General features: G+C 45.1%; 1 protein-coding gene across 4 annotated transcripts in view; it reads right to left on the bottom strand.

Moving 5' to 3' along the window:
* The window catches only part of SEPT6 (septin 6), a 74892-nt gene that overhangs the window by 16506 nt on the left and 32458 nt on the right, over positions 1-25928 (bottom strand). For all 4 annotated transcript variants that reach the window (XM_006082168.3, XM_023758400.1, XM_006082171.3 and 1 more), the window contains exons 4-7: positions 17026-17212; positions 14337-14498; positions 6128-6224; positions 2285-2453 (exon numbers count right to left, since the gene is read on the bottom strand). In XM_006082168.3, coding sequence (XP_006082230.1) covers positions 2285-2453; positions 6128-6224; positions 14337-14498; positions 17026-17212 — 615 coding nt within the window. The remainder of the gene's footprint in view (positions 1-2284; positions 2454-6127; positions 6225-14336; positions 14499-17025; positions 17213-25928) is intronic.

The raw sequence follows: 25928 nt of genomic DNA, 5'->3' as shown, positions 1-25928 counted from the left end.
GCTGTGAGAGGAGAAATAACCAGCTGCAAAGAGAATAGAGATGAAAGGAGCAGAGACCCTACGAAAGAATCCTGGGGCACAACATTTAAAGGAGTAAGCTGAAGAAAATGAACCTGCTGATGAAGCTGAAAAGGAGTAGCAAGAGCGATAGGAATAAAACCAGCCAGACCAGTGCTAGAAAAGCCAAAGGCAGAGAGAACTTCGGAAGGAGGCAACGAAGGAATTTCAAACGATGAGATTAAAAAAAGATGGAACTTAGCCCGGCAGGTGTGGCTCAGTGGTTGAGTGTCAGACCATGCACCAACAGATCACTGGTTCAATTGCCAGTCAGGGCACATGCCCAGGTTTCGGGCTCAATCCTCAGCAGGGGGTGTGCAGGAGGCAGCCGATCCATGTTGATGTTTCTCTCTCATGTTGATGTTTCTCATGTTGATGTTTCTATCTCATCTGTGTTTCAATCTCTCTCCCTCTTCCTTCCTTTCTCTCTTAAAAAAACACACAATAAAAACATATTTAAGCCCAGCCAGCATGACTCGGTGGTTGAGCATCAACCTATGAACCAGGAGGTCATGGTTTGATTTCCGGTCAGGGCACATGCCAGACTTGCAGGTTTGATCCTCAGTAGGGGGCATGCAGGAGGCAGCTGATCAATGATTCTCATCATATCTCCCCCCCTCTCTCATCTCCCCCTCTCTCTTCCTCTATGAAATCAACAAAAATATATTTTAAAAACCACATTTAAAAAACAAAAAAAAAGAGATGAGACTTAGAAGCCACACTGTAATTGACCATGAGTGTGTAATTGCTGATCTTGGAGGGAGGCATTTCAGTGGTGTGGTGAGATCAGAAGCCAAAAAATAAGAGCAACTTTCTCCTTCCTGTCAGAGCCGAACCTCTTGACAGGGCAGAGGCTGGTGAGGAAGAGCAGTTAAGTGTGAATTTCTTTAGGATGAGAATATTTACATGCAACATCGAAAGGAGCTGGCAGAGGAGTGCAGAGGGTGAAGACACAGGTAACAGGTGTTCAGGATGGAGCAAAGGAGGAGGGGAGGGGACTAGAAGAACAGGTAGAGGCACATCTCTTCCTCCACAGATGCAGATTAAAGCTGGTGGAGGGGAAGGACAGAGAAAGCTAAGGAAGCACCCACTGGGGAGACAAGCATACCTTCCTCCAACCCCAAGAGCTCCAGTGGCCCCTGTCCGAGATAGGGACTGAGTCTGCCCCTCCAGAACCAAGCAATGCTGAAGGACTGGCTATGCTATGCCCCCTGGCCAGGTTTCCACTGTGAGCAGGTACTGTGGATCTCTGACAGCCTTCTTAGCCCACAACCCTCCCCATCACTTGCTTATCAAGGTTTGACATTTCCTGAAAGAAGACCAAGCCCTGGTAAGGGCAACACATGGTCATTTAAAATGTGGGGCTTATATCAGACATTGTGCATACAGATCAGACAATTGGGACATTGGCTCCTATTAGCAGAGTAAACTGCTTTCAGAAACATTCCTCTTCTCTGGAAGCATCTTAGATTCTGATTTAAGAAGTATGTCAATGACTCTTAGCATCCTTTGGTCAAAACAAAACCTGCACTTGACAGTGAATGAAGAGCCTCAAGTTCATCAGTGCATATGCAATGACTGCTACCTGAACCCGTCTGGTTTTGATAATGGGCAGGAAGGTAAAGAACACACTGGACATCTGACAGAGCAGCAGGATCCTGCTGAAGAAAGTGGGGCATAGGACAGGCACAAACTGCTCCAGCTCAGGGCCCCCTCCGGTATAGCTGGCTGCAGCTGCTGTGTGTGCACAGTGAGACCATCGGCCTTGCTGGGCCTCTGGGCCTCCTCCATGGCCCACTGCTTACCAAGCCCACCTGGCTACAACTCCCCCAGGAAGGCAGAGAGGGACTGGCAGGTAAAACTGGCCAATGACTGAGTCCTGATGCTCTTGGTCTCAGCACATGTGTCTGACTCCCTTGTGGATGCTCTAGGGCAGTGGTTCTCAACCTTCCTAATGCCACGACCCTTTAATACAGTTCCTCATGTTGTGGTGACCCCCAATTTCATTGTTACAAATTGAACATAATTAAAGCATAGTGATTAATCACAAAAACAATATGTAATTATATATGTGTTTTCGGATGGTCTTAGGCGACCCCTGTGAAAGGGTCATTCGACCCCCAAAGGGGTCGCGACCCACAGGTTGAGAACCGCTGCTCTAGGGTAAAGCCTCCATGCCCCCTGGGTTGGCCCGGCTGAGTTGGGCAGAGTTGGGCGTGAGAGATACCTGAAGGGTTTGCTGTCGGGGTCAGTGTCCTTGAAGCCCATCTCCTCCAGCTTGCAGCGGCGGTACAGCTCATAGTGCCGGCTGTGGGTCTGCTCCCGGAGGTCCTCCATGTTGACCCGAAGCAGCATCTCCCGCAGCTTCACAAAGTCGCAGTGGGCCTCATTTTCAACTGCATAGTAAGGGTTGGGGAGTTGAAAGTATATTGAAAGGAAGGCCAGAAGAAGAAGAAATGGTTAAATAAGCCCAGCCAGTGTTGCTCAGTGGTTGAGTGTCAACCTATGAACCAGGAGGTCACAGTTCAATTCCCAGTCAGGGCACATGCCTGGTTGTGGGCTCAACCCCCAGTAGGTGGCGAGCAAGAGGCAGCGATCAATGATTCTCTCTATCATTGATGTTTCTATCTCTCCCTCTCCTTTCCTCTCTAAAATCAATATATATATATATATATATATATATATATATATATATTAAAAAGAAATGGTAAAATGAGAAGCGAAATGTCTTACAGCAACACGGCCTTTCAATCTCTATACAGAGCTTATGAATTTGCCTCCTGATTTCCTTTTCTACTGATAAGACAAATGAAAAGTTACAAGAATGACAGTCATGGAAACCACAATACCATAAAAAAAAACCTACAAAGACATTCAGTAGCACCTCAACCCCAATTCACCAATTAGACCCTCACAAGAGTTTCTGCCCTGCACCATTCTTAAGACAATGACACACACATGTTCAGCCACCTGTCCGGTAAACATTTGTGGAATCTCTGTTCACAGTATTGTATGAGGCACTGGGAATTCAGAAACAAAGGCATGGAGTCTTGCCCTTAGCAGTTTAGTGGAAGAATAGATGCAAATAGACAAATACAACACAATGCAAACATTATGAAAATAACAGTAGATAGCCAAGGTGCAATGAAAGCCCAGAAGAGAGGGGCCTAAGAACTCATGGGAGAGTGAAGGCTTCACCAAAGAGGCAACCGCTAAGACGACTCTTGAAGGAAGAATAGTAATTTATCAGGCAGAGGAGGAAATAGTCTTGGCAAGGTCTCAATGAGGTCAAGCAAGGTTAAGTAGCTAATAAGTTGCAAGGTTAGGCTTCCAATAACAAGTGATCTAAAGCAGCGGTCGCCAACCTTTCGGACCTCACAGACCACCAGTGGTCTGCAGACCACCGGTTGGCAACCACTGACTAAAGAATAAGCAAAGTGCCGAAACCGGTTTGGCTCAGTGGATAGAGCGTCGGCCTGAGGACTGAAAGGTCCCGGGTTCGATTCCGGTCAAGGGCATGTACCTGGGTTGCGGGCACATCCCCAGTAGGAGATGTGCAGGAGGCAGCTGATCGATGTTTCTCTCTCATCGATGTTTCTAACTCTCTATCTCTCTCCCTTCCTCTCTGTAAAAAATCAATAAAATATATTATAAAAAAAAGAATAAGCAAAGTATATAACTAGGTGTCAAAGTCCCCAAAGAATAAGGAGGAAGAAGTAGGACATCAATAGCTGACAGTGACAAGGAGGGGTATGGCCCATCTGGATGGTAGAAGCTTCAAAGGAGGTGTGTTTTAGAGGGTGGATACGGCCTGACAGCAGCAATAGTGACCAAAGTGGACCCCACTTTCCAGCTTGAGTGGGTAAGCCCCTCCACAAAAGAGTGTGGCAAAGGTCTGCATTTGGGGCAGTGGCCAAGAAGGACAGAGATGTGGACCAAATAATAGCAATGTGGACTTCTGGCTCAAACACAAGTTTGGGAGCAGTGCTCCGCCACATGTATCCAGGCATGGCTGCACCGTGTCAGAATGGGAGTGTCTAGTCTGACCATGTGGGGGAAGGGGGGCTTGAGATGATGAACAAGCACAGTCACCCCATACCCTGTCTTGCAGGGTGTTTTGGAGAAGGTAGTGAGGGCAGGGAGGGTCCGGGATGACAGCGTGGGGCATAGTTGCAGCCAACTGCTTTGCAGTCAGCAGAGTAATCTTTCCAAAGCCCAAATTAGCTCACATGACCCCTCTGTTTAATGCCCATTCCCTTTGGGATAAAGCCCCTCACTGTCATAGAACATAAGCTAATATGAAATATTGCATCTGTCAGGCAACTTTTCAGGACCATCACCTCCTCTGTCTCCGGATAGTGACCCCTGGTGGTCGGTCAGAAGGAGTGACTCTAAGGCCCCTATATGCTGCCCAGACAACAAACATCTTCTTCCTCACTTGAATACAACACTTAACCCCGACTTATAAGAAAAATGTTCAAAAACCACTTTGTTGGTTAGGTGGGGAGTGGTCTAAGTTGGAGGAAGTACTGGAACCACACCTGCTAGCTTCACCTCAGGTTCCTGTCTCTCAGACCACAAATTCATTCCCTCTGTTGGACTGTTGGTTCAGAAACCATTTGCAAATGTTCCTAGTGGACCATCTCCAGCCCCGACTGGCAGAGAAGACCAAAACCTGACAGTTCTGATGACCAGTCTTGTCTTAGCCACGGCAAATTCCACTACTGCAGCAGGGTCTCTGTTGTGCCCTAAAGTACGCCGGCCTGTGGGTGAGATATGGACAACTTCTCACTAACTTTCACTTGTTTCTCAGTGTCAGGGATGAGTCTGCAGTGAACCAGCCACCCTGTCACACATGGTGCCCCTGCCATCCCAGACCTAGCTTACAGCTGCAGACTCAAGAGGCCGGCCCACCTCTTCCACCCATGGCAGTCCTAGGCCTAGTTTCATGTACTGAATTGACTAGTCCGAGTGTAACTTCACACGCATCAAGCAGACCACAAAGGGAACTTTCCTGATTGTATATACGTTTGTTTTTAAACTGCAAAATAATCAATCACACATACAAAACAGTGCATGAAATGTGCAATTTAAAGAATTTTTTTAAATGAATACCAATGTATCCAGGGCCTTGGTGAAACATTACCAGCACCTTAGAAGCTTCCTAATGGCCTTTCCTGAGCTCATGATCCTCCTTCCCCACCACGACATATAACCTGACTTTTGGGTTGATCATTCCTTTGTTTTTCTTTGTAGTTTTACCACTTACATATGAATTCCTAAAGATATATATCTTGTTTAGTTCTGTCTACTATTGAAATTCATGTAAATAGAATAATACATGTATTCTTCTGTGACGTATTTAGCTTCTATGACCTATTCTTCTATGATCTATTTCTGAGATGCATTCATGTAGATGTAACTATAACCCATTCATTTTCACTGCAGTATAATATCCCATTATATGAACATTTCAAAATTTACTTTTTTATTGATTTTCAGAGAGAGAGGAAGGGAAAGGGAGAGAGAGAAACATTGGTGTGAGAGCAAAACATTGATCAGCTGCCCCCTGCACGCCCCCTATTGGGCACTGAGCCCATAACCGAAGTATGTGCCCTGACCAGAATCAAACCAGCAACCTTTCGGTATATGGGACGATGCACAACCAACTGAGCCACACCATCCAGGGCCATCTAATTTATTTTTAATGAATATCTGAGTTGTTCCTAATTATTTACTATTATGAACAACTCTGCTTTGGACATTGTTGTAAGTCTCCTGATGTGCTAGAGCAAGTACACATGCTCTCTTGCACACTCCTTCCCACCTTGCAAGAGGTACATTTATTTTTGTTTTAGGAATGCTTTCTCCATTGGAGACAAAGAGAGCCTACTCATGGCAGAGAATCCCGAAGCCAGAGTTTGCCTGCTGGCAACTACTATGGCTGTTTGAGGCCCAAGATAAAAGAGTAGAGGCCTGGAACAAGTTAGGGACTGGTCAACCAATGGCTGGGGTCAAGCAAAGAGACAGATAGAAGGAGCTTCCTTCTCCCGGTCTCCTGGAGACTCACCCTGCACTGTGCCCCAAGGATACTGCCGGGCCCTCATCATCTTGTTGCCTATCTTCAGTTCTTCTGTGCTGCCAACAACAGCAAAAGGCAGGTGGGCCTGAAACAGAAGGCAAACAAAAGCTCAGAACTCCAGGAGGAAGGCAGAGCTCCCCAATACAAATGCTGCTCATCTCCTGGGCCTCAGGCCCTCACACTGCAGCCTCCCTCACTGTCATCAACAATCAAGAGGCACTTCTAAAGCTCCCGGGGTGCCTGGGGATAAGAGGCCTAGTCCAGACTTCTGCTGTTCAGAAATTCACAATAAAAGGTAACAATGACATGGCCGAATGCATAGGGAATAGACAAAGACAGCAAGCAAATCAGCAGAATAATAAGCAGATATACAGATTAGTTAGCTTCTCAGTATTCATAGTTGCTGACGGAAAGAGCCTTTGGAAGGTGGGTGAGTGGGATGAGGGGGGCTATAGGGACCATGAGGCTAAAGGAGAACAGTTATACTGGGATCACTGGCCCTCTCCCTTCCCTAGAGTGTGAGTATATATACACCGAAAATAGGTGTATACTGAAACCACACTGCTGACTGAGCTGTATGCTCCTTGTTCTTGTCCTTCCCTGGAGGAAGAGCTCACACTGAACTCTTGAGCCTAGAAGTCAAGTCCATACGTATTTATCCACATGCCCATGACTGTGTTGGATTCTGTTTTAGGTGCTGTAAGGGAGCCAAAAGAAGTAGAAGACATATTCCCTCACCCTCTAGGAGCTTACAATCTTGTTGGGGAAGCTCGATTTACATACCCCAAATCATATAAGACGGAATATGACCAAGGGCTCAAATGTATGCTCTGGTGTCCGGCACATAGTAGGTGCTTCATCAATACTCCTTGAATGGCAGTGGCAAGGCCATGGGAATAGTAGAGAGGAAAGAAAGAACAAGTATAAAGAGGGGTCTGAGCTTGGTGCTTGCAGGGGGTAACGAGGAGCGAGGCCTGGCTAATGAAGGCTTTGTGGGTCAGAGAAGAGACAGCTGCCCCCAGTTGGTAGTGTGGGGCCTGGGAAAGCGCCCCTTCTGCAGGGAGGTGGTCAGGTTATAAGAGCTGAGTGACCATTGGCCAAATGGAAGCACTGAATAAATACTGTTTACAGACCCGGTGATTCCAAGCGGGGCTTTCCCTAAAAGGACTCTACAAGGACAAGTAAAAAGTCCACTAGAGCTTTCTTACCCTGCCTGGAGAAACAGGCCTCGATCGAAGATATTTTGATCCATGGTTCATTCTTCCATTCTATAAATATTTACTGAGCTCCTGCTATGTACGAGGCATTAAAAAGAATACACTAATAAAAAAGTTCAGAGCCTGCCCTTGGAGAGTGCACAGTCTGGTGGGGGAGAGTCATGCCAACAATGATAACACAGTAAGGTCCAGATTATAAACAGAGGTTCGAGGGCTGGAAGGACACAGAGGAGGGAGCAGCTAACTCCGTGGGAAGTTAAAGCAGGCAGTAGCAATTGTGCTAATAGTATTGTAGCTGTAGAACTGATATTAGCAGCAGCAATTCACTCAACTCTATGCACTCCATATCAGCTGCTCTATCTTGCATTATCTCATTGAATCTTTACAACAATGCTTGAAGTAGGTATTTTTTATCCCGTTTTACAGAAAAGGAAACTGACGGCCTGAAGGGCTAAGTGACTTGCCAGCAATCACACAGGAGTAAGGGGCAGAACAAGAGGTGGAATCCAGGTTTCTCAGACTTCAAAGCCCACCCCTGCTGGTCTGCCACCCCCATTTCGAGGTTAGAGCAGCAGATGAGGTGAGCACTCCAAACCCTAGGATGAGCTGGTTGTGCAAGGTCAGATTAGAAGAGGCGGTTCAATTCCGGGAAACCTACAGCAAATGTTTTTTTGTTTATTTAATTTGTGCACTGATCTCAGAGCCAATCTGTCCTCTCCATTCTCTTTTAGCTCTGTACCCCAAGAATGTTCTTAGGAGTGGAAAAACACAGGACTTAATCACGAGCTCAGCTCCAGGACATCTGCTAATCCCCCGTGGTGCTTGACCATCCAGCTGAAGTGGCTCACCCCATCCTCTCTCAGCAGCTCTCAGAGTAGCATCTCAGGCCACCCCTTCACATTCCGCTGACTGTCCCTGAAACAGGGACATAGGGAAGAGGGAAAGAGGAGGTTATGGATACGGAAGGTGAGAAAGGGGTAAAGGTGGGAAATGTTTCATCAGTCCTACTAGGGGAATGAATGATCAAGAGGGTCATTGGGGCCCGGCTGGCGTGGCTCAGTGGTTGAGCGTCAACCTATGAACCAGGAGGTCACTATTCAATTACTGGTTGGGGCACATGCCGAGGTTATGGGCTCGGTCCCCAGTGTGGGATGTGCAGGAGGCAGCCAATCGATGATTCTCTGTCATCCTTGATGTTTCTGTCTCTCTTCCCCTCTCCCTTCCTCTCTAAAATCAATAAAAATGTTGAAAAAAAAGAGGGTCATTGGGCATGCATGTGATACATGTGGCATTAGGGGGGCACTGAAATCTCAAAAACCCTGACCAAGTGCCAGAGATCTCTGACCTCTGCCAGCTGGCTTTGCCAGGGGCAATTCATTCTCACTCAGGAACCAAAGACATGTCAGGAGCCTCAAACCCACCCCCAAACACTTTCCAGGAAAATGTTGCCCTTCCTGCAGAGACCCCAAAGCTTTGGCCACATGATAGAAAAGAACCAGGGGGCAGTGATAGTGGAGGGCTGGATGGCGGAGGGCTAGACTGAGGGAGGAGGTGAGAAAGAGAAACCACATTGTATCATTTTCACACATCCTGGGCTCTCAAAGGAAGTGATGGAGGAGGAGGCTGTGTGAAGTGGGAGGTATTTCTCTGGGCTCAAGAGAAAAGCAGAAAAAAAATAACAAGAAGAGAATAAAGGCATAAAAAATGTGAGTATTCCCTTGGGCCTATTATTTTTATCTCCAAAAGACATTGTTAGTTAGAATGACAGGGTCACTTGCTTCCTCTCTTCCTTAAACAGCTGTTATTTTACCCCTCCCCATTCAAAAATTCACAGCCCCCGCCCAGGCAGCTTCAGAGGGCTCGGGAAACCTCCCACGGCCCACTCCTTTGCAATTGGCATCAAAGTCTGTTTTGATAAATATATGCAAGGATAGCATGTCCTAGTGCTCCCAGGCAGATTTCATTCGATTCTCACAACAGTGTTATAGGACAGTTATTATCAACCCCATTCATGATTTGGGAGAACTGCACACAGAAGGGTTAAATGAGTTGCCTGGATCCCTAACTCTCCAAGCTTTAAATGCCAGCCTCCCCCCAGTCACTCAGGGCCGCTTGCACTGTGCCTCTAGGTTAAATGGCATTCGTTAGAAGTCAGCTAACCTGTGAAGGGCAGGAAATCATGGGGCCAGGCTCGGGCCCTCTTTCTGCTGCTCTTGAGAGACGAATGGCTATGACAGCCAGAATAGAGTCAAGAAGCGCAGAGAGAAGGTACTCCCTTCATACTCTCAGGGGTGACATTGGGTATGTGTGGGTCCAGGGAGGAGACTCTGATGGATGCAAGACAGTGCTGCAGCTGAAACAGTGACAGACTCCTAAGGGGACTCCGTGGACCTGTCTCACCCAGAAGACCTCTGATGAGGTGCCCCCAGAGGTCAGATGCCCCAGTCTTAGATAACTTCAACAAGAGAGAGCCTCAAGTTTCATCTTGTGAGTCTAGCTCCAGATTCACCACCTTTCCTGTCTCGTGTCTACCTTCAATTCCTCTTGGCATATTTTAAAGTGTTTGATGATCCAGTTGGCATGAATGATTCTCTTCTGGTTCCACTACATCTGTTATACTCTGGGAGGACAGATGATCAGTCCCCTCAGCCTGGTGAAATAGAGACTGTCGGGGCCCTTTTCTCCTCATCTGACAATATCCAGTTAGGTGTGGCTTCCTCCCAGGGCTGACAGTATTTCCCAGTTGTGCTGCTGGTTATGTTCGCCCCCATTTCAGGCTCCTATGGCGACTGAGCAAGAGCATTGCCTGATTTTCAAGTCAGTCCTTGGTGATTCCCACAAAAGTGTGTGCAAACGATGGAAAGGGCACTGCTGCCTCCGGAGAAAGGACAGGCTTGTGCCTGTGGGTCTCCCTGTGACTCTACGGGTCACCGATGTGACCAAATGCCTTTATAAGGGTCAAACCCAGGACCTCACAAGTGGCCACTCAAGTGAGACAAGTAAAATAATTGGGCCTATTGCCTGATCCCTGGCCATGGTTTGAGCCATACAAAGAACAACACTGAATTTGAACAACACAGCAATTTTTAGTATTAAAGTCTACAATCTTGAGTTATCAGAGCGTGGACTGAAAGTAGCATGCCACGAGATCTCTCACTACTTTGCTCCCTCAATCTAAAACCAGGGTTTTCAGAGCCACCAGAAATCAAAGGGGAAGGCTGAGACCTCATTATTTTCATTTCCTGCCATGAAATGGTGGGCAGGGGGATGGCTACACAGTCCTCTCCACTTAGGCAAGAGGCTTCTCCACTTTTTCCAGCCCAGTTCCCATAGTAATTGGCTGGGGTGGCTGAGGCTGTGGGGCTGGAGTCAAATCCAGAATTGAAAGGCCAGCATCCATTCCTCCTCCCACCCAAGCCCAGATTTCAGATGATGCAGCTTCATATACCACGCTTGTCTGAAGGCCCTGGGGACTTTTGAAACAGTTGTAACGGTGGCTAAGCAATCCTGTGTATATATTTTATAGCATCCCATCCCCCATCACAACACACATAACACATAGCATTCACATGCATGACCCCTCCCACAGGCATGCCCAATTCCAGGCACAGTAGCTGGAGGCCACCCTCTCTTTCCCACTCAGAAAAGCATGGTGGAATGCCAGGGAATGAATGCTGAGTGATATTGTTATAGTGATAACCCTAAACCCACTAAACCTCCAGTTATAAAAATAATAATGAGTCATGGGGATGTGTACAGCATAAGAAAAATAATCAATATTATTATAACTAGAGGCCCAATGCATGAAATTCATGCAAGAGTAGGCCTTTGCAGTCCCAGCTGCCTCGAGGCCCCACGGGCGTGTTCCCCCCCCCCCCCCCGCCCACTTGTAGTTCTGGAAGGTTGTTCTGGAATATTGTTCCACCGTCCCGTCTACTTAGCATATTAGCTCTTTATTATATAGGACTAGAGGCCTGGTGCACAAAATTCATGCACTGAGAGGGGGGGCGGTTCCCTCAGCCCAGCCTGCACCCTCTCCAATTGGGGACCCCTTGGGGGATGTCCGACTACTGGTTTAGGTTGGATATCCCTCTCGAAATCTGGGACCGCTGGCTCCTAACTGCTCAGCTGCCTGCCTGATCGCCCCTAACTGCCTCTGCCTGCCTGCCTGATTGCCCCCAACTGTCCTCCTCTGCTGGCCAATTTGGTTCTGATTGGTTGGTTTCTATGCCAGTCAGTGTCAAAAGCTCCGCCTCCTAGGCAGCCATTGGAATCCCACAGCACCCAGATTTGGTTCTGATTGGTCGGTTTCTATGCCAGTCAGCATCAGAAGCTCCGCCTCCTAGGCAGCACCCAGATTTGGTTCTGATTGGTTGGTTTCTATGCCAGTCAGAGTCAGCAGCTCCACCTCCTAGGCAGCCATTGGCTCCCCACATCACCCAAATTTGGTTCTGATTGGTCAGTGTCTATGCCAGTCAGCATCAAAAGCTCCACCTCCTAGGCAGCCATTGGCTCCCCACAGCACCCAGATTTGGTTCTGATTGGTCGGTTTCTATGCCAGTCAGTGTCAGAAGCTCCGCCTCCTAGGCAACCATTGGTTCTTCACAGCACCCACATTTGGTTCTAATTGGTCAGTTCCTATGCCAGTCAGCATCTCCGGACCTGATCAGAGATGTGGGGCTGAACAGCAGCCCCCGCAGAAGCCTGGCTGCTGGTGAAGCCCGGAAAGAAAGAGGGAGAGAAAGAGAGAAGCAGGTACTGATCAACAGCTGCCACTGAGGCTGCGGATCAGACCCGGTCGCCAGGCTGCAGAGGGGCAGTCAGTGCTGGGTCTCCATGGCAACCCAGTGCTGACTGAAGGAATTCCGGGTTGATCAGCCTTTGGTCGTGATCGGTTGTTACAACCCTGGGCTTTTATATATTAGGATAATTCTGTATAGTGACAGGTGGGGACTTATGGAGGTGATCACATCATAAGGAATATAAATATTGAATCACTATGTATGTTATATACCTGGGACTAATATAAATTTCTATGTCAACTCTAATTTTTAAAAAGGAAAACGATTTAGTTTTTCAAAGTGAACTACTGGCAAACTTTGGACTAGCATAAAAAGGACCCCAACCCCTTCACAGTCCAAACAGTGTGGTTGAGAACTGTTGCTTCATAGCATGGGAAGTTTCCAACCCTAGCCGTGCCTGCCCCAGTCAAACAGGAGGACAAGGCTAAGCTGGGAGCAGAGGCCAAAATAATTGCCAGTCCTTATCCACAATGTAGTGACATGTAGTTTTGTGTGACACCTTGAAAATTCAGAGAACTCTTAGCCCCTTTCCATTCTTAGGAAAGCAAACCATAAGCCTGAAAAGTTTCCTGGTGACTTAGGGAATCCATGTTTAAAGATGTCTATGAGGTCCTATGTTCTGAGGTGACAGGTGCTTCCAGACATCAGTGCCAGTGATACCAAGTGACACTTCTCTCTGGGCTCCCATTTTTCTGTAGGCTAGGCACCCTTTCAGTTTTTCTCATTGTGACAGAGCATGGTTTCCATTCAAACATCCTGACTTCTTGAGAAAATAAGTACTAGTCTGTTTTTTCTTTTTCTTTTTTGTTTTGTTTTTTTAGTGCTCACGGCTGGTTATAATTTCATCTACCATAATCCACATAGCCATCCTCTTGGGCCAGATTTGTCAAAGGTGATAAGGGACTTCTAATCTCAGGTGTACTGATAAGCAGGAAGTCAAGACAGACAATGTCTTGCTGCCCCGCTATGCTAATTTGTTGGTCAATTCATAGGAGGTGGCAGCTGAAGATATAATGATAACTTACGGGGCAGCAGCAGCAGGAAAGTTTCTAAAAATGGTTTTTATTACAAGGCTTTCCTGAGTTTGGCTATACCCAGGCATTATGTCATTAGGAAAAACTGATGCCTCTCAGTAGAGAAAAAGAAATCTGTTCCCAAAGCAGAGGCTTTCCGCAAGCTATTAGCTGTCTCCTTGAAATCATAACATTGAAGATTTCACAGCAACAGCATCAACACATTGTAAAGAAGCATGAGGCGATGTTTGACTCTCTGCCTTCTTCATTACTCACTCCTCTAGTGAAAGGGGGAGGAGAGGCAAGATGGCAAGTTGCTTTTTTTAAAAAAAAAATTCATTGACACTTAATAAACCAAAGCATAATCCTGAAACTTTAAAAATAATATTCCTCTAGTCACCAGAAAAATGGGGGCCATATAGCATTTTTCCTCCCAGGAGCAGAGGGCTTGATTATCTGAGTACAGATTACCCCCGAGTCTCCAAAGCCAGCCAACATTTTCAGCCTTGTCTTCTTTCACCGCATCAATTGTCACAGCATTGTTTTGGTCAGAGACAAAGAATGTTTGCCTTTCCAGCAGTCTCTTGGGGCTGCCTGGCCTAGACCAGAGCCGGCATCAAAGAGGAGGGTGGAAGGGGAGGTCTGAATCTCCCGCTCCAGACTCTTTCTGGAGTCAGCCTTTCCATCCTTTAGTCTCTGGCTATTTATCTCAGAATCACTGAGGCTTTGAAGCAGCCACCACTAGGAAAGAGGAGCTATCTCATCCTGGATTCTCTCTCACAAATGCTCAGCCCGTCCAGTGTGGCTCAGTGGTTGAGCATTGACCTATGAACCAAGAGGTCATGGTTAGATTCCCTGTCAGGGGCATATGCCCAGGTTGTGGACTCAATCCCCCCTAGGGGGGCTGGCAGGAGGCAGCCGATCAATGATTCTCTCTCATCATTGATGTTTCTATCTCTCCCTCTCCCTTCCTCTCTGAAATCAATAAAATACATTTTAAATATTAAATATTTAAAACAAACAAACACCTGAGACTCAGATAACCAAGAATTAACTATACTAAAATGGATAGTGAAGATGTCTGACAGCTATTTGGTGAAATAATAACAATAATAAAAATAAAGAGCAAATGGCTAGAATGTTGAACCCCTGTGCTCCCACTCACATTCATGGTTCCGTTGATCTCTGCCACCGACTCGTCATCCGTAGGAAACTGGTAAATCTGGACCCCGTTGCTGACAAGCTCGCTGGTGATTTTGATTTTGAACTTTGTTAGCTCACTCTTAGAAATGGCATCTGATTTGGCAATGATGGGGATTATGTTCACCTACAGAAGGGAGGAGCACAGTGGGAACATCGTTGGTAATTTGCAACTGATAGCAGCATGGCTTAGGACTTCCACCAGCTGCCAGAGGGAGCAGCTCAACCCAATGGTCTAGGACTGGCCAACTCTGTAGCTAAGTAATATAATCAATGAGTGCTTACGAAGTGCTGGGCGCTGAAGTAAGTGCTTTACATAGATTAACACAATCCTGATCATAGCCCTCCCAGGAGGTATCATTACCGCTATTTTACCAATGAGAAACTGAGGCATGGAGAGGTTAAATAACTTGTCCAAGGCCACAGAGCAGGTAAGTAGCAGAACTGGGATCCAAATCCAAGTTTAGCCTTATTCCTAAGTCCACAAGCTTAACCATGAGCTGTCTACCAGCTCAGATCGAAATTGATGAGCCGTGTGATATCTTCATATCAAGGTCACTGCTCTGGTGATTTGCAGCAGAAAGATGAAAGGCTGGAAATCTGTGGTTGACAAGGGGAGAGATAGCCATTCCTTGCTAATAATAAACTGTCCCAACCCATCCAGTGCATGCCAGCCCCAGGCAGGGTGATGGAGACCCACATGGGGGATGGTAGGAAGGGGAGGCTCAGTGAAGATGCACACTTGGCCCTCTTTCTAGCAGAAAACACTGATGAACCACCCCAGTTAGGTGAAGAAGACCCTCTCAGTTACCAATTTGATCGGACATACTAAAAAATAATGCATATAAAATGCCATCACAGTGTCAGGCACCTATAAAACATTAGGGAGAAATGCACTAGCTGCCTGAGGCTTGTGGTGAATTTCTGCATAAAGAAAGCAAGCAGAAATGCCCAATTTCAAACAGCAGAAGAAAGGCTTAATGCTCTCCCCAAAATTCAAGCCACCTGAACCCCGATCTTTGAAATTCCCCCAAGAAGGGACAAGGCTTTAACTGCCGGAAGGTAAAGAAACTTGAAATGCACATGGCTTAGTGAAACAGAGTGCCCCAAGCTCAGGTTCACTTGAAGAGCAAGTCATTCCTGCCAGCAGCCTCCGATGGGGTGGCATGGATGGTGCTGGGGCCCTGAAAGGAGCTCTGGAAGCAGGGCCTGGGAGCTTTAGACCTGGAAGACAAATTCTGCCTCCTTTGCACGTTGCCTCAGGAGACTGTTATCACACAGCGGACCTTGGAAGCACTTCCCTTGAAGTCTTTTTTGGGAGGGGAGGGGGCCAAAGCCCTTGCCAAGGTAGAACAGCAGGCAGAGCCAATTCTCCTCATTGCTTTTCCTCACACCTCCATCCGCACACTATAAATATGCCAAAGGCTGCTTACTTAACCTGCCCACTCACCGGGCCACCAGCTGTGTGGCTCTCTGCTGCCCTATACAGGGCATGCAGGACGTGGCGGCATTTCCAGAGCAGCCTCTTACTCATGGGCAGTTAGCTCATTGCTGCAAAAAATGAAAAATTGCTTCTATTTTTATTACAGCTGATTTTCAGTTTTCATAGTGGATGTGCTACTAAATAATTGCACATAAATTATGTTTTTGTTAAAACAACAACAACAACCTTGGAGTCAGAGAGAGCTCAGTCTGAGTCCTCTGTGCCTCCATTTCCTCATGTGTAAAATGGGAATAATAATAGTACCCACCACACTGAATAATTAGAAAGGTGAAATAAAATAATGCCTATAAAATGCCATCACAGTGTCAGGCACCTACAAAACATCAGGAAGAAATGCACTAGTAATTAGGTTTTTTAAAGAATTCCACGGTCAAGTCTTTTGTACAGCAAATAATCCTCTAACATGAAGAATCATCGTCTAATTTATATCTGGAGTGGGATTTGCATTCTTCATTTTCTCTTAAAGTGGGACAAGCCCAATTTCCGCAGCCATCTGTTTCAGATACGGAGGCAACAGAACATGGTGCCACAGATCTGAATTCCACTCTAGACTCTGCCAATAGCCAGCTAAATGACAACGGGAAGTCACTTAACCTCCCAGAGCCTCGGTTTTCTCCTCTGTAAAATGGGGGAGAACGACTGTGTTTGCCTCACAGTGTTGTTGTGAGGATTCATTGAGATGCTCCATGAAGTACTTAGCACAATGGTGGCATGTGAGAGCTTAACAAATGTTAGCTGCGATTAGAAAAATCAGTATTGATGATGAGAATAATAACTTTCAACGTCAAGTTTGCACGTTTGATTTTAGTACAGGTCAGTTAACATATGGACAAAGAAAAAACATCTTTCCACTGCCAAAGCCTGAGCCCCTAGACCGGGACAGCCATCTTGCTTACATGTACCTTTATGCCCAAGCGGGATCAGGGCAGAAAGGTGGCTCAGGGGAAACCTGTGCCTCATGTTGGGAAAACAGTGTGTTTGGCACAGGCTCTGGATCAACAGCACCATCTTTATGGAGGGACAGGGAATAAAGGAGAGGATGAAGAGGCCATAAAACCGCTCCTGGAACTCACTGCTACTTTGCATGAGAGACCAATAAGAGTGATCCAGCTTGCCCAGCCTCGCCCCCGCCCTCGCCCTGCCTCCATACCTTACTATCCAGCTTCTTCATCGTCATTAGGTCCAGAGACTTCAGGGAATGACCCGTGGGGGCGATGAAGTATAAGCAGACGTGGATGCGAGAGTCGTGGTAGGTGTGCAGGACCCTGCGGATCTTCAGCTCCTCCTGCAGGTAGGCTTCGAATTGGGCATCGAGGAATTCCACGATGGGCTTGTAGCTAAAGGGGAGAGAAGGGAAATGGCCTGGCCACTTCAAAAATGGGGATTTCGATACAATCCCTTGTACAAGTTTAAAATGTCCTCGGTAATTGACTCTCCCCATCGAGCTGGATTTTTCCGTCTCCCCTCAGTGCACCTCCAATCCCATCTGGCTGGTCACCTCCTTGATCCTCACATGAACCAATCTTATGCCCATCTGTGCACCTTCGCTCTGGAATGCCCATTTCTCTCTTCTCACCACAATACTGCCCTCCCAGACCCCAGGGCCCAGTTGAATGCCCATCTCCTTCATACAGCCTCCCCCGATTATGCCAAAACCCCTTCTGTTCTATGCTGAGTAGCCAATGGTGGCCAGGGCCTCTCCCTGACCCTGTTGCTGGGGAATCCTGTCAGAACGCTCTGGGTTCCACTCAGTATTGCAAGGTTCAGTGGCGCTCCCCACTTGGCTCCCCGAAGGTCCAGATATGTTTTCAGTTCTCATTTCCTCCAAGGTTGTGATTTTAAAATCGAAGTAATTGGGAAAATTTTGATAAAGATACTCCCCACCACCACAGCCTTCACAAGTGCACCCCCCGCAAGCTCACTGAGTCTCCTCCATATGCAGCCCCCCTTTGCGGCCCTCAGGTCTTGCCAGGACTTCTTAAACAACAGCTCCCTGTCCTGGGAAGTTTCTCCCTTCTCCCTTGGGCCATTCCTGCTGTCCCTGTGGCCTCTTTCTGTTCTACCTAGGTCAGCTTCTCTTCAGCCCTGACTCTGTTCTCATCTCCCTGTCTTTGCTGTCTCTCCATCTGGGGCTAGAAGAGCTGGGGCAGTGAGTCTGCAGATACCACTGCCAGAAGGGAATCTGATCAAAGGAGGAGTGGGGCCTAGGCAGCACCTCCTACCTGCAGCAGCCCCTAACCTGAGCCTTTTTGAAAAATTCCCCCTTTTAGAAAAGGGAAAACAGCTTTATAAAAAAGAATCACTGCCCTGACCGGTTTGGCTCAGTGGATAGAGCGTCGGCCTGCGGAGTGAAAGGTCCCAGGTTCGACTCCAGTCAAGGGCATGTGCCTTGGTTTCGGGCACATCCCCAGTGGGAGGTGTGCAGGAGGCAGCTATTGATGTTTCTAACTCTCTATTCCTCTCCCTTCCTCTCTGTAAAAAATCAATAAAATATATATTTTTTAAAAAGAATCACAGCTCTAGCTGGTGTGGCTCAGTGGATAGAGCATCAGCCTGCCAACTGATGGGTCCTGGGTTTGATTCTGGTCAAAGGCACATGCCTCAGTTGTGGGTTTGATCCCCAATAGGGGGTGTGCAGGAGGCAACCAATCAGTGATTCTCATCATTGATGTTTCTCTCTCTCTCTCTCCCTCTCCCTCTCTGAAATCAATAAAGATATATTTTTTAAAAAATAATTACAGAATCCTAGATTCTAGGAGCTACATACAGAGGAGAGATGCAGGTGCAGGTTACCTCTAGAGCCCCAGAAAAAAATCTAAAAATATAGTCCTTTCTTCCTTTGATCCCTCTGAGCCAAACATTGTTCTGAAGGGTAATAGCATCAAAGAATCTTTTGCTTGCAGAGAACCTTAGAAGGTTCCTGAAGAATTAGGAGTGAGAGTGCAGGGTGCATCCCTTAGACTCATCTAATTAAATTTTGGATGATCGGCTGGTTTGAATGATCTAATCATGGCATTGCTTCATTTTTTTTGTCCATTACATAACTTTTTTTACTTCAGTATTTTACTCTACAAAAGAGATCAAAGGAGGAAAGAAAAGTGTGCATTTTTAGCTTTCCTCCCCTGAATCTCTGGTGATGCCCTGGGCCTATCTTTCTGCTGCTGCCTCTGGCTCTTAGGGTCTCTGAAGGGGTATCTGAATCAGACCAGCCAAACTAGCCAATCAACCAGGAAGATTTGGTTCAGTCTAATCCTAAATAGGGGATTCATCTTTGTCTCGTCAGTGTTCAGCATGGAATCTGGGATAATGGCTCTGCCCCCATTCCCAACAGCTCATCTTCCCATGGTAGTCATCTCTCCCACCCCACTCTGTTGTGCTCACTGGACTTCAAAACACGGTAAACAAGATCCTGTACTCTCATAGGCAACCTCTTCACAAAACGCTTCCTTCCTGTGATACCTGTCTCCTCTTCAAACAAGTTGTTTCTCTCATATCCTTCTCAACTAGAAACTGCTACTTCTTTTACACCCAAGTTCCATGGGTGTGAGGGGTAGAGGGAGCTTTCTTCTAGCTAGTCATTCCCTGACTTACTACGATTTCTTCCATCTCCTACAAAACCCAGCTCTAACATACTCTACCCCTCTTCATCACTACTGTTTATCTTTTACATTTTAGGGTAGGAGTTCTTAAACTGGCGTCTACAGACCTCTAAGGGGTCTGTGGGTAGAATTCATAGTGTCCATGAATTTGGACAGGACAAAAACACATCTTTTTCACTAAATTTTAACTAAAGTTTAGCATTCTCTTTAGGTACAAACGTTGGTAACACTCTACTGTAATTTTAGCACTACCCAAGATTTCATAACCAATAGAAATCACTGATATTTTTGTTTCCTACTACAGTTCAGCAAATATCTCAAAACAACATTTATACTCATCAAACTTTTAAGTTATGATACTTATTAGACCCACCTATAGATATTGTTATTTCAGGAATTAATAGAAGTACATGAATTGTTAAATCACAATTTAAAAATATTTCAGTATTAACTATATTTTAGTATAATTGGTGTATTTTAGGCATTTAAAAATGTTATTTTGAAAATGAGCCCATAAGTCTCACTAAAGAGTCCTAAGGCATAAAGCAATCCATGCTCTAGACCAGCCGTGGGCAAACTACGGCCCACGGGCCAGATCCGCCCGTTTGAAATGAATAAAACTAAAAAAAAAGAGACCGTACCCTTTTATGTAATGATGTTTACTTTGAATTTATATTAGTTCACACAATCACTCCATCCATGCTTTTGTTCTGGCCCTCTGGTCCAGTTTAAGAACCCATTGTGGCCCTCGAGTCAAAAAGTTTGCCCACCCCTGCTCTAGACAGTTCTTCTTATTCATTTCAGTTAGTGACATGCATTATAAAGACAATAAAATAGGATAATTGGATAAAAGGTGACTCAGGGATCAGCTACTTTAAACATAGTGATTAGGCTTCTCTAAGGATGTGACCTTTGAGCTGCAAAGATGAGAATGAGGGAGCCAAGGAGAATCTGGGAGAGGAGCATTTCAGGAAGAGAAATAACAAATGTAATGGTCCTGAGGCAAGTTTGAACAATAGGAAGAAGGCAAGGGAGCTGGAGGTTAGTTAACAGAAGAAGAAGAATAAACTATTCACAATAGCCAAAAGGTGAAAACAGCCCAAATGTCCATCAGTTAATGGCTGAATAAACAAAATGTGGCATATCCATAAAATGGACTATTAGCCATTTAAAGGAAGAAAGAAGGTTCTGATACACGTTGCCACATGAATGAACTTGAAAACACCATGATAAGTGTAAGAAGCCAGTCACAAAAGGACAAATATTGTATGATTCCACTTATCTGAGTCCTAGAGTACTCAAATTCATAGAAACAAAAAATAGAATAGTAGTTATCAGTGGCTGAAGGGGAGGGAAGTAGGGAGTGTTATTTAATGAATTTCCTTTTGGGTTGATGAGAATATTTTGGAACTAGGTAGAGGTTGGTGGTTGCACAACATTGTGAATGTATTAAATGCCGCTTAATTGTTCACTTTAAAATAGTTAATTTTATATTATGTGAATTTCACCTTAATAGAAACAAGAATAATAAGATATGAAGCAAGTAAAGCAACAGGGAACAGGTCACATAGGGTCTTGTGGGTAAGGTATAGTAAGGTTTTTGTGGGGTTTTTTGCTGTGAATGGGGTCTTTTGTTTCATAATGTTTTCAAATTGGTTATTGTTGGTTGATCAAAAGTCTGTGGCTTGAACTAAAATAGAGAGCAACCATTATTCAGAACAACCTGAAATCTAGCTGAATGAAAGTCCTACAACTAGAGAATTAAAGAAGAAAACACATTGAAACTGGAGACATAGCAGCTCTACCTAACACTTAGAAACAAAGACAGGGAAGCAGCCAAAATGAAGAGACAAAGAAACATGTCACAAATAACAGAACAGAAGAAATCTCTGGAAAAAGAATTAAATGAAATGGAAGGAAGCGCCGAAACCGGTTTGGCGCAGTGGACAGAGCGTCGGCCTGCGGACTGAAAGGTCCCAGGTTTGATTCCGGCCAAGGGCATGTACCTGGGTTGTGGGCACATCCCCAGTAGGAGATGTGCAGGAGGCAGCTGATCGATGTTTCTCTCTCATCGATGTTTCTAACTCTCTCTCTCTCTCCCTTCCGCTCTGTAAAAAATCAATAAAATATATTTTTTAAAAAATGGAAGCAAGCAAACTACTAGATACAGAGTTCAAAACAATGGTTATACGGATGCTCGAGGAACTTAAGGGGAGCTTCAAGGGACTTAGTGAGACTTTCAAGAAAATTAGTGAGAACATCAAAGACATGAAAAGGGACTAGTCAGAAATGAAGAATACACTAACTGAAATGAAGAATAATCTACAGGGAATAAATAGTAGAGTAGTGGACACTGAGAATCAAATCAGCGATTTGGAATTGAGGAAGCAAAAAACACCCAATCAGAAGAGCAAAAAGAAAAAGGAATCCAAAAATATGAAGATAGTGTAAGTAGCCTCTAGGACAACTTCAAGTGTACCAATATTCACCTCATGCTTGAAGGGGAAGAAAAGGAGCAAAAAATTGAAAACCTATTTGAAGAAATAATGACAGAAAACTTCTCCTACTTGGTTAAAGAAATAGACATACAAGTCCAGGAAGCACAGAGAGTCCCAAACAGGAGGAACCCAAAGAGGACCACACCAAGACACATCATAATTAAAATGCCAAAGGTTAAAGACAAAGAGAGAATCTTAAAAGCAGCAAGAGAAAAGCAGTTAGTTACCTACAAGGGAGTGCCCATATGACTGTCAGCTGATTTCTCAACAAAAACTTTGCAGGCCAGAAGGGAGTGGCAAGAAATACTCAAAGTGATGAAAAGCAAGGACCTACAAACAAGATTACTTTATCCAGCAAAGCTATCATTCAGAATTGAAGGTCAGATAAAGAGCTTCACAGATAAGAAAAAGCTAAAGGAGTTCATCACCACCAAACCAGTATTATATGAAATGCTGAAAGGTATTCTTTAAGAAGAGGAAGAAAAAGATAAAAAAAATACTAACAATAAAATGGCAATAAATACATACCTATCAACAATTGAATCTAAAATAAACGAACAAGGAATCTTATGAACAAAATAAACAGATGAATAAAATAGAGCCTGAGGCGTGGAAACATGGAACAAATGAATCTCAGAGGAAAGGGGGGTGGGAAGGAAGAGATTAACCAAAGATCTTATATGCATATGTGCATTACCCATGGACACAGACAATAGGGAAGGGATACCTGGTGGACTGGGGCAGGGCAGGATCTGGGTAGAGGAGGGCAATGAAAAAGGGAGGACATCTGTAATACTCTCAACAATAAAGATAAAAAATTATAGCAGCACAAAAAAAAGTCTATGGCTTTCTGCATGTTTATTTTGAAATTGGATACCTTACTGAACAATTGTTCATTTGAATTGTTTTCCAGTTGATTACTTTGGGTTTGCTAAACAGACGTATTATAGAAAAATAATAATTTTATCTCTCAGTGAACACTTCAATTTTCATCTTTCTTGATAATGTTGACGTCCCTTCTTTTTAAAAAATATTTTTTTAAAAAAATATATTTTATTGATTTCAGAGAGGGAGAGGGAGAGAGAGAGAAATAGAAACATCAATGATGAGAGAGAATCATTGATCAGTTGCCTCCTACACGCCCCCTACTGGGGATCAAGCCCACAACCCAGGCATGTGCCCTTGACTGGAATTGAACCTGGGACCCTTCAGTCTACAGGCTGATGCCTATCCACTGAGCCAAACCAGCTAGGGCACCAGTTCCTTCTTGAAACACTGTCCTCTGGCTTCAATGCCACCATTATATCCTACCTCTATAACTCTTACTTTCTCATTTACCCTACCTTGGCCTGTTTCTAAGCTTAATCCTGGACCACTTCTGTTGTCCTTCTACACATTACATGCATATTATCCCTGAGTGGTCTCACTTACTCCCATGGTCTCGCTTATCATTGTCTTCCTATTACACTTCCTAGACACCTGGACATCATCCTAGTATCCTTCCTCCCCCATGTGCCAGTTCTCCGCCAACACAGCCATCAGAGGCTTCCTGCTGGAAACCTGTAAGACCTGGTCACAGACACTGTACTTGAACACCACCATCTTAGACAAAAAGCCAAGTTACCACAAGGTCAGGTCTTCTAGAACAATGCCAAAAGTGACAACAGCTAATTCACTCTATTACCATCCTTCCAGTCACCTCTTCTTCCTTCTGCATGCATCCCACTATGGGCTCATCCTCCTGTAGCTCTCTTCTTTCAAAAACATTTCCACTGTGCCCTCTGAAATCCCTGTACCATGATAAACAAAATTGCCTACATTTTTGCCATTCAGAGTACAAGAGTGTGGTCTTGGACCAGTAGCATTAGTATCATCTGAGAGCTTGTTAAAAATGCAAAATCTCCAGTACCCAACACAGACCTACAAGATCAGAATTTGCATTTTATTAAACACCTCCAAGGCTTGCATACATTAAAGTCTGAGAAGTGCTGGCCTATATCATCTGCCTCTTTCTAGAACTTACCTACCTTTTTCCCTTAATGGAAACCTCATTCTTCCCTGGGAACACCACAACCCTGAGGACACCGATACCTGGAAGTCCTCTTCAGTGTAGGCATCCCATTCTCCCACAATTGGGGTCACTAGGGTGGGCATTCACGGGGATCCTCAGAGCCACTTTTAGACTGTTACTCCTCTACCTCAGTATAAAGCCCTCTCTTCATTTAAGACCTCTTCCATCTTCTTCTGGTAGCACCTGACCCATAGTCTTTCTCCCCATTCTGGGTAATTACAATGTGCTTTAGATAACCCATCAACCTTCAACCTCTTAATTCCTTGATTGCCTCAACTTCACAACCTTTAGCTCCTTCTACTTCAGCCACCTACACACCTTACCACTAGCCATATCAGTTTCACCCAAGACATACTAGTACTCTCTCTAATACCCCACTATCTGACCACAACCTCACATTTTTCCAGCTCTCTTTTGCTTTCAATCCTCTTAAACCTGATCTTTCACTCCATAGAGTCCTCTGGTACCTTGACCTCTCCTTTATCTCACAAGATATCAGCCTCTTCCTGGCCTCATCGTTTTTCTTGGCCCAGGATCAACCCCATAATTGATTACCTGAACCACTTTCTTTTACCAACAACCTCATTTCCATTGTACCCCGCCTTCTATCCTACTTCCCTAGCAAAACTGCTGTGCTGAACAAATTTTAGTATCTGCTCTCTCTGCTCCTACACCACTGCTGCTGAAGTTGGCTAGAAGCAATCACAAAACTGTAGGTCTTGGCACCACTACAAATTCATGGCCTCCAACCTCTCATGGGCCTTTAGAGCAACATGACAATCCATTTACTCAGCTTTCATTGGCTCCCTTCCCATTGCCTTCGTGGACCATTCCAAATTTTTACTACTTTCCTCAAGCTCCAAAACATATTAATAACCCCTTCACTCTCACAAGATGGTCTTACCTCCTGTTTTACCAATAAAATTGAGGCCATCAGGCTCACACTACCCCAACTTCCTGCCTCACTCCCTCCCCTCTAAAAATGAATCAACTCTTCCTGGTTTCTCTCTAGTCTCTGAAAATGAAGGGACGCTCATCCTGTCCAAGGCTCATTACCCCTGTGCAGTTGATCTCATTCCTTTCATGCTCTTAGAACCTTATTTCGTCTATAAGCTCCTCACCTCCTATTGACTCCTTCTTCTAAACTTATAAACATACTTGAGTCTTCTCTCATCTCCAAAAAAAAAATCCCTCAACCTAATCCTCCTCAACCACACATTTCTCTCCATCTACTCCTCTGTCTGTTTTTTCCTTTAACAGTCAAGTTTGTTTTCTGCACCTATCACAGGGCCTGGCCTACAATAGGTGCTCAATAAATATTTAATGGGTGATGGAAATGTTTTTTAAAGAATAATCTATTCTTTTTTATTTTTTATTGATTTGAGAGAGAGGAAGGGGCGAGAGACAGAAAGACAGAGATAAGGACAGAGACATCGATGTGTTGTTCCACTTATTTACACATTCATTGGTGTTTCTTTTTTTTAATAACAAGGTGGGTTTTTTTAATATATTTTACTGATTTTTTACAGAGAGTAAGGGAGAGGGATTGAGAGCTAGAAACATCGATGAGAGAGAAACATCGATTAGCTGCCTCCTGCACACCCCCTACTGGGGATGTGCCTGCAACTAAGGTACATGCCCTTGACTGAAATCGAACCTGGGACCTTTCAGTCCACAGGCCGAAGCTCTATCCACTGAGCCAAACCAGTTAGGGCTGGTGTTTCTTTTATATGTCCTGACTAGGGTTGAACCCAAAACCCTGGTGTATTAGGATGATGCTCTAACCAACTGAGCTACCTGGCCAGGGCTCAATCTATTCTTTTTAAAAATTTACTTCTCATTCACTGCTGAACAGATTAGAGACATTTTCTACCCTCGTCGGCAT

This window comes from Myotis lucifugus, unplaced genomic scaffold, assembly GCF_000147115.1.
Source record: "Myotis lucifugus unplaced genomic scaffold, Myoluc2.0 scaffold_2, whole genome shotgun sequence".
In the NCBI taxonomy this organism is placed as follows: domain Eukaryota; kingdom Metazoa; phylum Chordata; class Mammalia; order Chiroptera; family Vespertilionidae; genus Myotis; species Myotis lucifugus.
Note: the sequence above shows the minus strand (reverse complement) of the source record. Positions and strands in the feature narration are given on the sequence as shown.